This window comes from Schistocerca serialis, chromosome 6 (assembly GCF_023864345.2).
Source record: "Schistocerca serialis cubense isolate TAMUIC-IGC-003099 chromosome 6, iqSchSeri2.2, whole genome shotgun sequence".
Taxonomy (NCBI): domain Eukaryota; kingdom Metazoa; phylum Arthropoda; class Insecta; order Orthoptera; family Acrididae; genus Schistocerca; species Schistocerca serialis.
The window spans coordinates 170,563,326-170,576,197 of record NC_064643.1 but is presented as its reverse complement, the minus strand read 5'-3'; the positions used below and the strand labels follow the sequence as shown (position 1 = coordinate 170,576,197).

The window sequence follows — 12,872 nt, the reverse complement described above, 5'->3', positions numbered from 1 at the left end:
TCTGCTTAAGAGTAAAAATTTTAGGAGAGGAGAGCCATTCTTGTGATGTAAAAATCGACGGCATTGCGAGTTTTTGATTCACATTGTAAAATATATGTGTATATGGAAGGAAATCAGTTACTAGAACAATAAAATATTGTTCATTTCAAGAAGGTACGTGTTATTATACACTCAGCGATATACTTCTATTGTGATTTACTAATAAACACCAGCTTGAGAACAGTTCCGACGGGAGCGTTCAGTTCTAGTGAAATAGGTCGATGTTTTCTTCGGAAAAGAAGTCACTTCATGGATCATTCAAATCCACAATAGTACCTGGACATTTCTCAGAACTGAAAGCAATCTGATTGCTATGCAACAGAGCCCCGAAGAATATTTATCCGTACTTTGGTTACCACTTTCAGCTCAACACGGTATCTGCAGCATCTGGAGCAGATTTCTACAACAGCGGAAGCGCGTAATCGCTATCAGTTTCACACATCGCCCTGTGTACGCTGTATGTATTTACCCACAACAGTGAACATACAGTTACTCACACACATACAAAGACAATACAAGGTGGTGTGTGAAACATTTCAGTATAAAGCTCCTGTAGAGCTACACAGTAAATGTTACGCTCGCGGTGAACAATAAGTTGTAAATTTTTTTTAAAAAAGTTATATTCATCAAAATAAACTGCCAGTTCAATAACAAAAATTCATTTATTAACAGTTTTGAGCATAAAGATCTTCCTCAATTTTTATAAACTGTCAAACCAACATACTTAACATATACAATACTATGACATCAATAATAAAGTATAACCTGTAGGTTTCTATTATAGATATAATCAAATACAAAAATATCATACACTTCTTGAGCTACGATAAACATGTAGCATCAATCACATTATTGCTTCGTTAAATTCAAAATTCACATTCCTACCCTGTGGCACATCATATCTAATCTGCTCCATTAACTGCACCAGAGTCTCGAACAGAATTCCGTCCGATCAAACACATCGGCTCCAGCAGTGGCGACAACTCTGACCTGATGGATATCATCCTAGATACAGAGACAGATCCTAAAATATGTCTCTTCTACATGAGTCAGAGAGTCGCAACAAGAAATGGCGCACCGTATCTTCGGCGGAAAAAATTTAAGTATGTCTTACAAAAATACTGAAATCCTGTAAATACAAACCAAATACATAGTATGTTATTCAATAATGGGGATGCAGTCTAATTATTAAAAAAAAGTAAAGTTTGTGTTATCGCTTGTTAGCGATGTTGAAAATATTATGTAGTTTGTACCTGAGAGAAAATGAGTACTGTACAAGACTAATTTACGTTTCGTATGTTGCAAATGCACATCGTTATTTCAAGTGATGTTACGTGAACAGGTACGCTAGGTACGAAGGTGACAATACTGAAAGAACTAGAAATCAAAATGGCAAAGCCTGAAAGTTTAACATGAATGATAGTTCCAGTTCCTCCCCTGCAATAAATTAACGGTCACCCATGTTTGAATATATGATCATATATTTCAACAGAAAGACCAGCTTCATTTTTTAAAGTACAGGCAATTCTTAATGTTAAATATGGATGTAGCATCAACTTTGCATTTGTAAATGACACAACGTTTGTGTTATCTAGTATCTCTCTCTGCCCTATAATACTTTTTCTGTTTTGTAAAAAAAAAAATCACCCAATGCCGGTTGGTAAATATATAAAAATGTTACACCGTTGAAGTAGTGCGCTTTTTTCAGTTAGATGTGAACGCGCCCTCTGTACGCTGAAGCGGAAATGTGCCAGAGCCAGCAAGAAAGTAATGTGTCCAATTTTTTTCTTCTTTATCGTGTTGTAATGTAGCAGTCGTGAATTTTAGACTGGCCAACTCCTTACTGCAGAAAGAGAAACGTGGAGACGGTGTGTGTCAATGCTACAGTACATGTCAGCACCGTCAGACGATTGGTTCATCGCTGTTGGGAAGCTGATGAGCGAACATAGATGGCTAATGAAACACGGAGCGGCCGTGCAGCGACTTTCAGTAACTTCCAATGTATCGACCAAATGATTTGCAATGACCGCCAGAAAAACGGTTGCATCCAATCTATTGCACCGCTTCAAAATGGAGGAAGAGGCGATTTTGTCAAAAACTGTGACTGGAAACGAGACTTGGGTTCATTTTCTTGAACCAGAGTTCAAGAGGCAGTCGATGAAATGACATCACACGACACTGCCGACATGGAAAAAATTAAAAACACTACGTTCTGCTGTGAAGGTTATGGCGTCAATGTTTTGGGATTTAGAGGGTGCGATTGTAGATGATTTTTGCAGAGAAGATGCATAATAAGCTCTAACCAACACTACCGAAGTTGAAAGCACGACTTCGCCCATCAAAAGTGAAGTCAGTTCTTATTTCGCATGGCAGTGCAATGTCACACACCAGTCACATCACGACTGGCGAAATTCCAAAACTGACTGAGAAGTCTTGCCCTATGGACCATGCAGCCCTGAACTTCCACCGTCTGACTTCCACTTGTTAGGCGATTCAGAGTGGATTATCGGGTCACCCGTTTGAAGACTCTGAAAAATTCTTTGTGACAGTGTCTCAGGAAGCGAGACCATGATCTTTACTGCACAAGTATAAATGCTCTTATTTGAAGATGAAAAAGAAACTGTGAACAAATGTGGTGATTATATTGAAAAGTAACGAATTAATAGTGAATGTTGTTGTTGTTATCCTATTTATATGGCATTTGCTTTCCTTGTAAGATAATTATAAAGAAAGGTGGTATCAGTTTCTGACTGACCCTCGTTTTTGAGTTGGCAGCATCAGTGATACTGATGTGGAGCATTCAGCTGGCTCATAAGCGAACATCCTTTCCCTTATTTTCTTTGGTTAGGGCAACTCGGTAGTGCACTGACCTTTTAATATTTGTAGGAGTTGCGGTTAGTGCACACGTCACCTCGTAACGAAATGTGCCAATATTTCCCAATGGGGAAATTAGCCATTGCAAAACATTGTTTTCATCTTTAAAATGTACTGTTCAGCATCCTCTTTTCTTCCTGATTGTCAATCCTGGACTGGCAGTGTTCCAAAATGCCGCTCAGCAGGAGAACAAGTTTAAGTGGGAGGGTACATGACAGTTGGGTAAGTGATGTGAGGAAGGAGTTTGTCCATCGTTATGCAGGGGAAAGCAAAGAAAACAAATGAGGGGAGGTGGGCCCTGTTAAAGGAAAGAACGAGAAGGCGTGAGTTGGTTCTGTCAGAAAGGTTCAGTGTCCGGGCATATTTGATGGTCCAAGACTTGGGGTCCACAGAAATCGTTTTGCGTTTCGACTTGGAATGTATGTAGGTGTAGGTTTGGTCAGGTGCTCTGGTATAGGTGCAGCGGTGCGCCGGTTGGAAACGTTATGGCTGTTGCTGTCGAGTTTATAGGATGTATGGACTACATGATTGTGAGGTCTCCCAGACAATACTAACTTTCGTTTGATTTAGGTTTGGCCACTGCTTGACTTATTTTGTAAAGGGAAAAACTAGCAATAGACAGTAGAACTGTAAAAGAAATATGGAGAGTGCTTCGAGAATACGTGTTAATATTTAGGGACCAGGATTCCTCAGGTAAAAGGAAATGTAGATAAGGGATCCGGAAGTTCATAATTGCCACATTAGACGACAGTATTTTCACGGATGAGACAACTGTCACGCGACATCGGGGTACAAAGTTTTCACATCTATACTATGGCAGCGTATTTACATACAGACATCACACCAGCAGAGATTGTCAGTGAAATATGAGTTGGCATTATTTGTGACCACTTATTGAAACAACATCATACTTTTGTTTGTGGAGTTAAGTCTAGTTGTCGGTTTATGGTACTCTTGCCAGTGACAGAAGCACGTCTTGTTTTGTGAGTTACGTGACGCAGAACACACTCGTTACCGCCGGCACTATGAAGCCTGTATTCGTACAAAAGATGAACTGTTTGAGAGAGAGGCGATCAATTCGTAAAATATACGAGAAATGTGTAACAGGGAGTTCTTTCAATGTCCATTCCATGCGGGAGAGTCTTATAAGCTGGAAACAGAGATTTCTGGGACCACGTTGGAGGACCTTTGCCCTAGTTAACTCGTGCCGTTCCCGACGCACTTTTGAGCTGGCAGGCGTGTCAGTTCCTGCGCAGGAGGCGCGCCAGCGCGGCGCGGCAGCAGATGACGAACTCGACGACCTTGAGCACTGCGGGGCTGGCGGCCAGGCCGTCCCAGAAGGCGACGCGCCGCTGGTAGGAGGGGGGCAGCTCGGACAGCACGCGCAGCCCGCCCCCGCAGATGTCCAGGTAGCGCAGCTGGCCGCCGCCGCTGGACGGCCACGCCACGCCCCCCAGCACGGGGTCGCCGGCGTCCGGCGTCGGGTTCCTGCACACACCCACACCTGGCGTTAGCGTTCCCCGTGAGCTAGAGAGCCTATATAGGGAGGGAGTGGCCAATCGGCCCGTGGCCGACATGTTTTTTACCAGATTGCGCGCGGGACGTGCAATTAGGTAGCGACGCAAGCAGAAAGCTAGCCACTTCACGAGTAAATTAAGGCATGTGTTTGACGCATGAGACCAAAGCAGATCTTCTACCTTAATAATTCTTCTACCTTAATAATTAAAACAAAAGCCATTCGTCTATGCTTACATAGCCCTAATAAATTTGTGAGCAAATGGAAACATCGTGGAGCAGTGTGAATATGTGCCGAATTTCAACTGCTGTATTTTATGATGATATATGAACATTGACAACAGATTGTTGTTGTTTTTGGGGGAGGAGACCAGACAGCGAGGTCATCGGTCTCATCGTATTAGGGAAGGACGGAGAAGGAAGTCGGGCGTGCCCTTTCAAAGGAACCATCCCGGCATTTGCCCGGAGCGATTTTGGGAAATCAGGATGGCCGGACGCGGGATTGAACCGTCGTCCTCCCGAACGCGAGTCCAGTGTGCTAACCACTGCGCCACCTCGCTCGGTCTGACAACTGATTAATAAGAAAAAGAAGTTTCATTTAATGTATCTCAGAGTACATGATGCTATTTCAGATTTTTCCGTGCGGATATTCATCGCTGAAACTGGTAAACTCTTGTCTCTTTCCGTCCACCACATAATGCATTTTAAGTGTGTGTCGATCTTATAACATTTTGTTATGCTCGCAAAACACGTCATTCTGTACACACTTTTAGGAACTCACCACAGAAAATCAGAAAAACGCCAACACTTAGGTACTCTACTGAAACAGCAGAAAGTAATTCAAAACAGGTAACTGAATATCCACACGATAATTATATTTTACAGGAATGTGAATAGTCAAGACTACAGAGCCAAGTGCGAGTCGCTAGTCGGAAGTACGTAGACTTAGGGTTCCGTATACATGTTAAAGCACATTGTGTAGAATGAATTGTCACTCAAGTACCATTTAAAGTCTAGAAAATAACGTTTAAAAAAATACCTGGTTTGAGTGGGATTGGAACTTACGACCTTCGGGTTGCAAAGTTAAAACTCTACTCCCGCGCTATTTTTTTTTTTTTTTTTTGTTCGTTATGGTCCGTTGCATTTCGTGGTAGCGGACGTGTTGATCGTTGTGTTTGGCCGTCCCGGACGTCGCATGACATCCGTTCAAGTTCGTTTGTTGATCCTTCGACTCAGTTTTTTTTTTCTTTTATTACAGAGGCCAACCGACTCTCTGACCGAACACGCTGAGCTAGCGTGTCGGCTTCTCTGGCCGAACACGCTGAGCTACCGTGCCGGCAATGCTACAAGGCCAGATTAGTGATACTGTGGTGTTCATTCACTTTTTCTTTCATGGAGGGGATGTATCAGTAAAAGCGTTATTCTGTACTTTTTAATTGTTTTTTGTAGGCATTATAATCACATAGAAAGAAATTGATTGTTCGATACACAAAGAAACCAAACGAACTTTCTAACAGCGACAACCAATGAGTTGATAGATCCGACCAACAGAGTGACTGCAAAGAACCGACAGAGAACGTGCAAAAGTCTTTCAATACCTACCGTATTACAACCTGCACATAATTGTACAATGGAATTGGAGTTGGAAGCGTTGAAGAGAACCAATAGTACAGAATCGTACACAGTATCTTTTTCCACTCGTACCAAGTCATAGTCACTTTGGTAAAAACATGGCGTCCTCGGCTCTCAGCCAATCAGGGATGCTATTAACATTGGCCACTCTCTCCCTCTATATAGGTTCTCTACCGTGCGCAAGTGGAGAGTGAAGTCGGCCTGCAAACGTCACTTTACATGGGGCACTGAAAGAACACAACAAAAGGCGTTAAACACTGTTCTGCGAAGGGTTCGTGGTGAAGGGCAAATTATTTTGTTAGTGATATATGTGGTGAATGTTCTTTCAGACAGGTCTTTAATTCCTTTGATTCATAGTGGCTGCAGGGTCAGAATGGTGTCTGTTCTCTCGGACATGTCTGAAAGAACAGACACCACATATACAGGGTGATTCAAAAAGAATACCACAACTTTAAAAATGTGTATTTCATGAAAGAAACATAATATAACCTTCTGTTATACATCATTACAAAGAGTATTTAAAAAGTTTTTTTTCACTCAAAAACAAGTTCAGAGATGTTCAATATGGCCCCCTCCAGACACTCGAGCAATATCAACCCGATACTCCAACTCGTTCCACACTCTCTGTAGCATATCAGGCGTAACAGTTTGGATAGCTGCTGTTATTTCTCGTTTCAAATCATCAATGGTGGCTGGGAGAGGTGGCCGAAACACCATATCCTTAACATACCCCCATAAGAAAAAATCGCAGGGGGTAAGATCAGGGCTTCTTGGAGGCCAGTGATGAAGTGCTCTGTCACGGGCTGCCTGGCGGCCGATCCATCGCCTCGGGTAGTTGACGTTCAGGTAATTACGGACAGATAAGTGCCAATGTGGTGGCGCTCCATCCTGCTGAAATATGAATTGTTGTGCTTCTTGTTCGAGCTGAGGGAACAGCCAATTCTCTAACATCTCCAGATACTGTAGTCCAGTTACAGTAGCACCTTCGAAGAAAAAGGGACCAAAAACTTTATTGGCTGAAATGGCACAGAAAACGTTCACCTTAGGCGAGTCACGTTCATACTGAGTTGTTTCCCGCGGATTCTCAGTGCCCCATATACAGACATTGTGACGGTTGACTTTCCCGTTAGTGTGGAAAGTTGCTTCATCACTAAACACAATCTTTGAAACGAAAGATTCATCTGTTTCCATTTGAGCAAGGATAAAATCACAGAAATCGATTCTTTTAATCTTATCAGCTGCAGACAGTGCTCGAACCAATTTCAGACGATAAGGTTTCATAACTAACCTTTTTCGTAGGACTCTCCATACAGTTGATTGTGGAATTTGCAGCTCTCTGCTAGCTCTGCGAGTCGATTTTCCTGGGCTGCGAACAAATGCTTGCTGGATGCGTGCTACATTTTCATCACTCGTTCTCGGCCGCCCAGAACTTTTCCCTTTGCACAAACACCCATTCTCTGTAAACTGTTTATACCAACGTTTAATACACCACCTATCAGGAGGTTTAACACCATACTTCGTTCGAAATGCACGCTGAACAACTGTCGTCGATTCACTTCTGCCATACTCAATAACACAAAAAGCTTTCTGTTGAGCGGTCGCCATCTTAGCATCAACTGACGCTGACGCCTAGTCAACAGCGCCTCAAGCGAACAAATGTACAACTAAATTAAACTTTATAGCTTCCTTAATTCGCCGACAGATAGTGCTTAGCTCTGCCTTTTGTCGTTGCAGAGTTTTAAATTCCTAAAGTTGTGGTATTCTTTTTGAATCACCCTGTATAATCAACGTGATGACTGGTAATGATTTCTTTGGTCCAGATGCACACCAAACTCGAACTCTTACGGGAGTCGGCGAGATGCCAGCAGTAACGAGGCTAACGAGAATGGGCACTATATCAGTAACTGTGTGGTATAAATTGAGGATTTGAATCTGACAGGAAGCGTGCTAGAGTATTTCATGCAGGTACGGTGTGACTGTATGGCATAGTGATAAGCACATTAGTCTAGTAAGCAGATGATCTGGGTCCAAATCTTGACATGGCACAATTTTCAGCTTGCCGCATTGATATAAATCAGTGTCCACTGGTAGCTAATGTATTTAATTCCTTTGTGTCTTCATTTCGTTAATGACCATAGTTACTTTGGTATTTAGCTTATAAGCAAGGCCACTACATGAAATTCGAGAAGGTTGCAGTGGAAAATACATTTGTACATTTGGTGCAGTCGGCTCTCAGCCGTGTTGCGAAGCAGACGTGCATGGGGCTCTGCGCGGCGCTACGTGGCGGGGCCGTTGTTTCCTCACTCGAGTAGTATTGTACTGTCAAAAAATCACCTCCACCGATGATGGTGTTTCTGTACAGAAAGGACGCCACTATAAAATTAACGTACCATGCCCAGTACAGACAAACTAAGCCATAAATAGTAGGGCGTTTTTCGCGTGAAGTAATGCACATCAATCCACAGAACCTTCTGGGAATACATCTGTCAGTATTCTCCAGCACGGTTTACCTGAATTTTTGTCGATGCAGCAGCACGCGAACGGCTTACTCGTTTTTCCACCAATGAATATCGTTTCCATCACTCGGATGGCAGTGTGTGCATAGTGACTCGACCATATAGGACTCGGGGTTTGGACGATACGAATCTTCGAGCTTGAGCCGTGGTAAGAAATTTGCTGTTTTGAAGAGCGCCCCGCAGCGTGTAGTGTGAAGCAGTCGCCCTCCGTTTCTGGCGGTGGCGCCGCTATGGCAAACGCAGCTTCGGTGTCTCCCTCTGGTGGGAAAGCGGAAAGGTTGCCTGTTCACGTGCATTTAAGTGGCGCTATGAGCTCGCCAGTTGGTCAGTTTGTCAGTCTGAGTCTAGTCAGTTGGTCAGCTGGCTCAGTGTCGGGCAGTCAGTGTCTGCCTGTCTGTCGGTCTACCGTACGTTAAGGTAGTCAGTGGGTCTGTCTGAGTGAGGCTAGGTGAGTTTCGCGTCACCAGTTGCTGGTCTGTCTCTCGTTTGTATTTGTGCGGCAGGTAGTGTCTGTCTGTCGTCGGCGTGCTAGTATGTCTGTCGTTTGGATCAAACCTTAAGGCCAGAAAATGAGAGTCTTGCCACTCCGCCAGTAACAGAACTCAGCGAGTGGTCGCCCGGTCGGGGCTGAGTTCCTGCATCTGAGTCTGCGCGTTAGGCCGCCAGTCTGCTCGAGTTGCTCGGGCAACGGTCATTGGCGGTTGGATCGGTTGGTTGATCGGTCGCGCACTGAGACACGAGATGACTCGTCCGCCTTGAGCGTCGGCGCATGTGAGGTCCCCACGTGAGTCCAGTGGGCCGCGCCGTATAGAAAGGGGTAGTGGCTTCGTGGTTCACACGAGAGCAACAGGAGTCAGCCCACGACATCGGTCTGGCCGGGGCGAGCTGCGACGCCGTCAGACGGGAGATCGGCGCGCATTCCTGCGTCCGTTGAAGCGGCTGGCAGCGGACGGTTCGGGAGAGCGATGGGGGGGGGGGGGGGGGGGGGGTGCTGCGCCAGGTCTTCGCCAGAAATCGCAGTTTGTTAGAAGTTAAGTGATTGGTGATATGTTGTTTCATTTACGTGTTAAATTCTACTTGTTGTCTTGGTGAGGTCACCAGCCGCTTTGTTTTGGGGTCGTCCCACCATTCTTCTCCGTTTGCCCACCCGCGGGAAGGTGGTTATTTATGAATTGGGTGGCCCGTTTTTCCCTTGTGGAATTGGGGAGGTTTAGAGCAATCTGCGGTTCGGGTTGTTTAGTAAACCCCCCCTCCCCCTGTCAATCTGCCATACGTTAATAGCTGCCTGTGTCATGTTTGTCGGATTCGGTGTTAACGAATTTATTGCTTAAAGGCCGAATTCTTGAAATATGTTTTTATCTTGCCTATCATCTTGCGAGGTGGTATATGTATAATGTAGAGCATGTTGTACATTTTAAGTAAGTCTATTCTATGGGTTTTATTTAAATAGTCATTTTAGGTTATAAGGTTGCCACCCTTCCACCGTAAAGCCCTTAAATAAAAAAATAAAAAAAACACGCAAATTGCACTGTCGGTGGCAAATAATTTGAGTGTTGTACCATTTCCATCCCTCTTATGGGGTGCATAGTTTACGTGTTTGTGTGAGTTGTTAAAAATTTTTTAGTTTATGAAGTAATCTGGTGTGTTGCATCAACCGGTAAATCAGTAAAGAAATTGCAGCTACTAACCATGTAACAAAATGTCTTCGATAGACTAAAACTACCAACCGGCTGATCACGGCGAATTTACCCTTCCACTAAACAACACACCTTGCAAGCCTTAAACTTATCAATACTCTCTTGTGCTAGTATCACCCGGATTTCTGCTCCACTAAAATTTTATCAATCACACGAAATTCGCAAACGTAATGCACAATGCCTCACTTTCTGTTAACACCTGTAGGATCCTGTACGACCTTTTTGATTTCCCCTCTCTCCTTCCCCCTACTGAATACCTTGGGATTTCTTACACTTCCCATAAATTTGAAGTCATGCACCCTAACGATTCATCCATGATTATTAACGTTTGTAACCCTGCCGCCTTTGAACTAATACATCCCAATTTTCACACCTACACAGTCTGTACATTTACATCCGTATGAAACTCTAACCACCTTTTCTCTGACCACGGCCGGCCGGAGTGGCCGAGCGGTTATAGGCCCTACAGTCTGGAGCCGCGCGACCGCTATGGTCGCAGGTTCGAATCCTGCTTCGGGCATGGATGTGTGTGATGTCCTTAGGTTGGTTAGGTTTAAGTAGTTCTAAGTTCTAGGGGACTGATGACCTCAGAAGTTAAGTCCCATAGTGCTCAGAGCCATCTCTGACCACGAAAGTCACCCACAACCTACCCATCCTTCTACCTTTAACAGAATACTCCTCTACCTTTCCACATGAAAGTTTCTTCTGCCCCCACACCCTCAGGCACGCCTTTTTCAAACGTTTCGTTCATGGTCTTCAGTTTTCCTATTCTTCCATCCCACATGTTTTCCACAGCTTTCCTCCAGCAGCCCCTTTCTCCTATTGCTCACTTTCAGTAACTCCAGTAAAATGAAGTACTCTATTTTTATGGAAAGTTTCGTCAATCGACTGTTTTAAAAAGACGGCATTATTACACTCAAAACTGTGACAGCTCAACCATCTGTTGTAATAATTGAAAAAAATCAGCTATGAGTTTTATATTTTAAATTTTTTAGAAACTATGCTTGTGTATTTCATTAATGCTTCCGACTGATGAGAGAAATGAGTCATAATTTTAAAAACTGCTTAAACCCATCTATTAGGGTGACGTTGTTCCGAAGAACTGGGCCCGTTGATGTCTTGCTGTACATGGGCAGCCAACTGCTAGTCTGGCCTTGTTTCGTATACAACACTAAATAAATTCTTTGACATAGTTATGGGCCCATCGAACCTGAGACCTCAACCTGGTCTCAACTGTTAACAATCCTGCAGCAGCCGCTGCCGCCACCATAAGCTACGTCGAAGTCGCAAATGCAGCCCAGCATGTGCTGATTTAAGAACAGCCCATGCAGCCCATGGGGGTCTAGTCTTGGCTGGTCATCCTGATATACCAAGCCCTATAAGACACGTGCCATTCAGATCGTTTGCTAGGAAATATGGTGTTGTGAAAATAAAGCTGATCCACTGCATCTGGGGCATAGGATGTAACTTTGGCTGTCTACCATATGGTACATGAAATATTTACTGGGCCAGTTTTATTTTGTCAATCGAGTAATATTCTTGAAGCGCTGTTTGAGACTTTCTTAACGTAATAACTGCTTCATGTGTTCGCGAGCGTCACGTCAGATAATGTTGTGGAAGCTGCACACCATTTAAAAGAGACAGCTGCTCGTCATGAAGAGAAGCTGTCTCGTTAAAATACTGTGCAGCTTCCACATTATTCGACGCGACGCCGGTGAACCCATTATTGTTGTACAGCGTGCTGTTACTCGTTGATCTAAAAGAAGCTACCTTGTTGGAAGAATAAATATATTTAATCTTTAATAGAGATATTAAATTAAATATCAGATCCGGATTTTTGAAGACTTTTATCTGTTTTGTCAATTCCGCAGATGAGGTAAACTGTTCAACTGCCTGTTACATCTTATAAAGGGTTCATTATGCCTTTGTACGTGTGAGCAACGGTACTAATTAGTGCCAGGAGACGGTTTATCACTGTCAGATTGCCGCCGAACTTTGGAAATAACATTTATGTTTTTGAACATTAGAAAATTATTCAACCAGTAAAGATTTCATTTAAAACAGGAGAAAACGGCCACATTGTACGAGTATGGAGCCATTTCTGGGGTGAATTGTACGGCCAAATCTGTTATAGCCTCTCCTTCCCTTCCCAGTTCTAACTTGTCATCACCACCATTTTGAATAAGCCACAGATTTCTACCATTACAATATCAATAACAATAAATATTTTGATTTTTTGCATTATCGCGAAATATGGAAGAGAGTGTCACTGAAATTATACAGGATTTGGGCCGGACATCATTAAAACAAAACCGTTTTTCGTTGCGACGGAATCTTCTCACGAAATTCCAATCTCCAACTTTCTCCTCCGAATGCGAAAATATTTTGTTGACAGCGACCTACATAGGGAGAAATGATCACCACGATAAAATAGGGGAAATCAGAGCTCGTACGGAAAGACATAGGTGTTCGTTCTTTCCGAGCGCTATACGAGGTTGGAATAATAGAGAATTGTGAAGGCGGTTCGATGAACCCTCTCGCTGGCACTTAAATGTGATTTGGAGAGTATCGATGTAGATGTAATATGATAATGTTTTGT

At 43.5% G+C, this 12,872-nt stretch overlaps 1 protein-coding gene across 1 annotated transcript in view; it reads right to left on the bottom strand.

Annotated features, from left to right (window-relative positions):
- Positions 1 to 682: 682 nt before the first annotated feature.
- The window catches only part of LOC126484718 (juvenile hormone esterase-like), a 362,359-nt gene continuing 350,169 nt past the window's right edge, over positions 683 to 12,872 (bottom strand). The window contains exon 10 of the mRNA XM_050108314.1: positions 683 to 4,401. Coding sequence (XP_049964271.1) covers positions 4,155 to 4,401 — 247 coding nt within the window. The 3' untranslated portion in view covers positions 683 to 4,154. The remainder of the gene's footprint in view (positions 4,402 to 12,872) is intronic.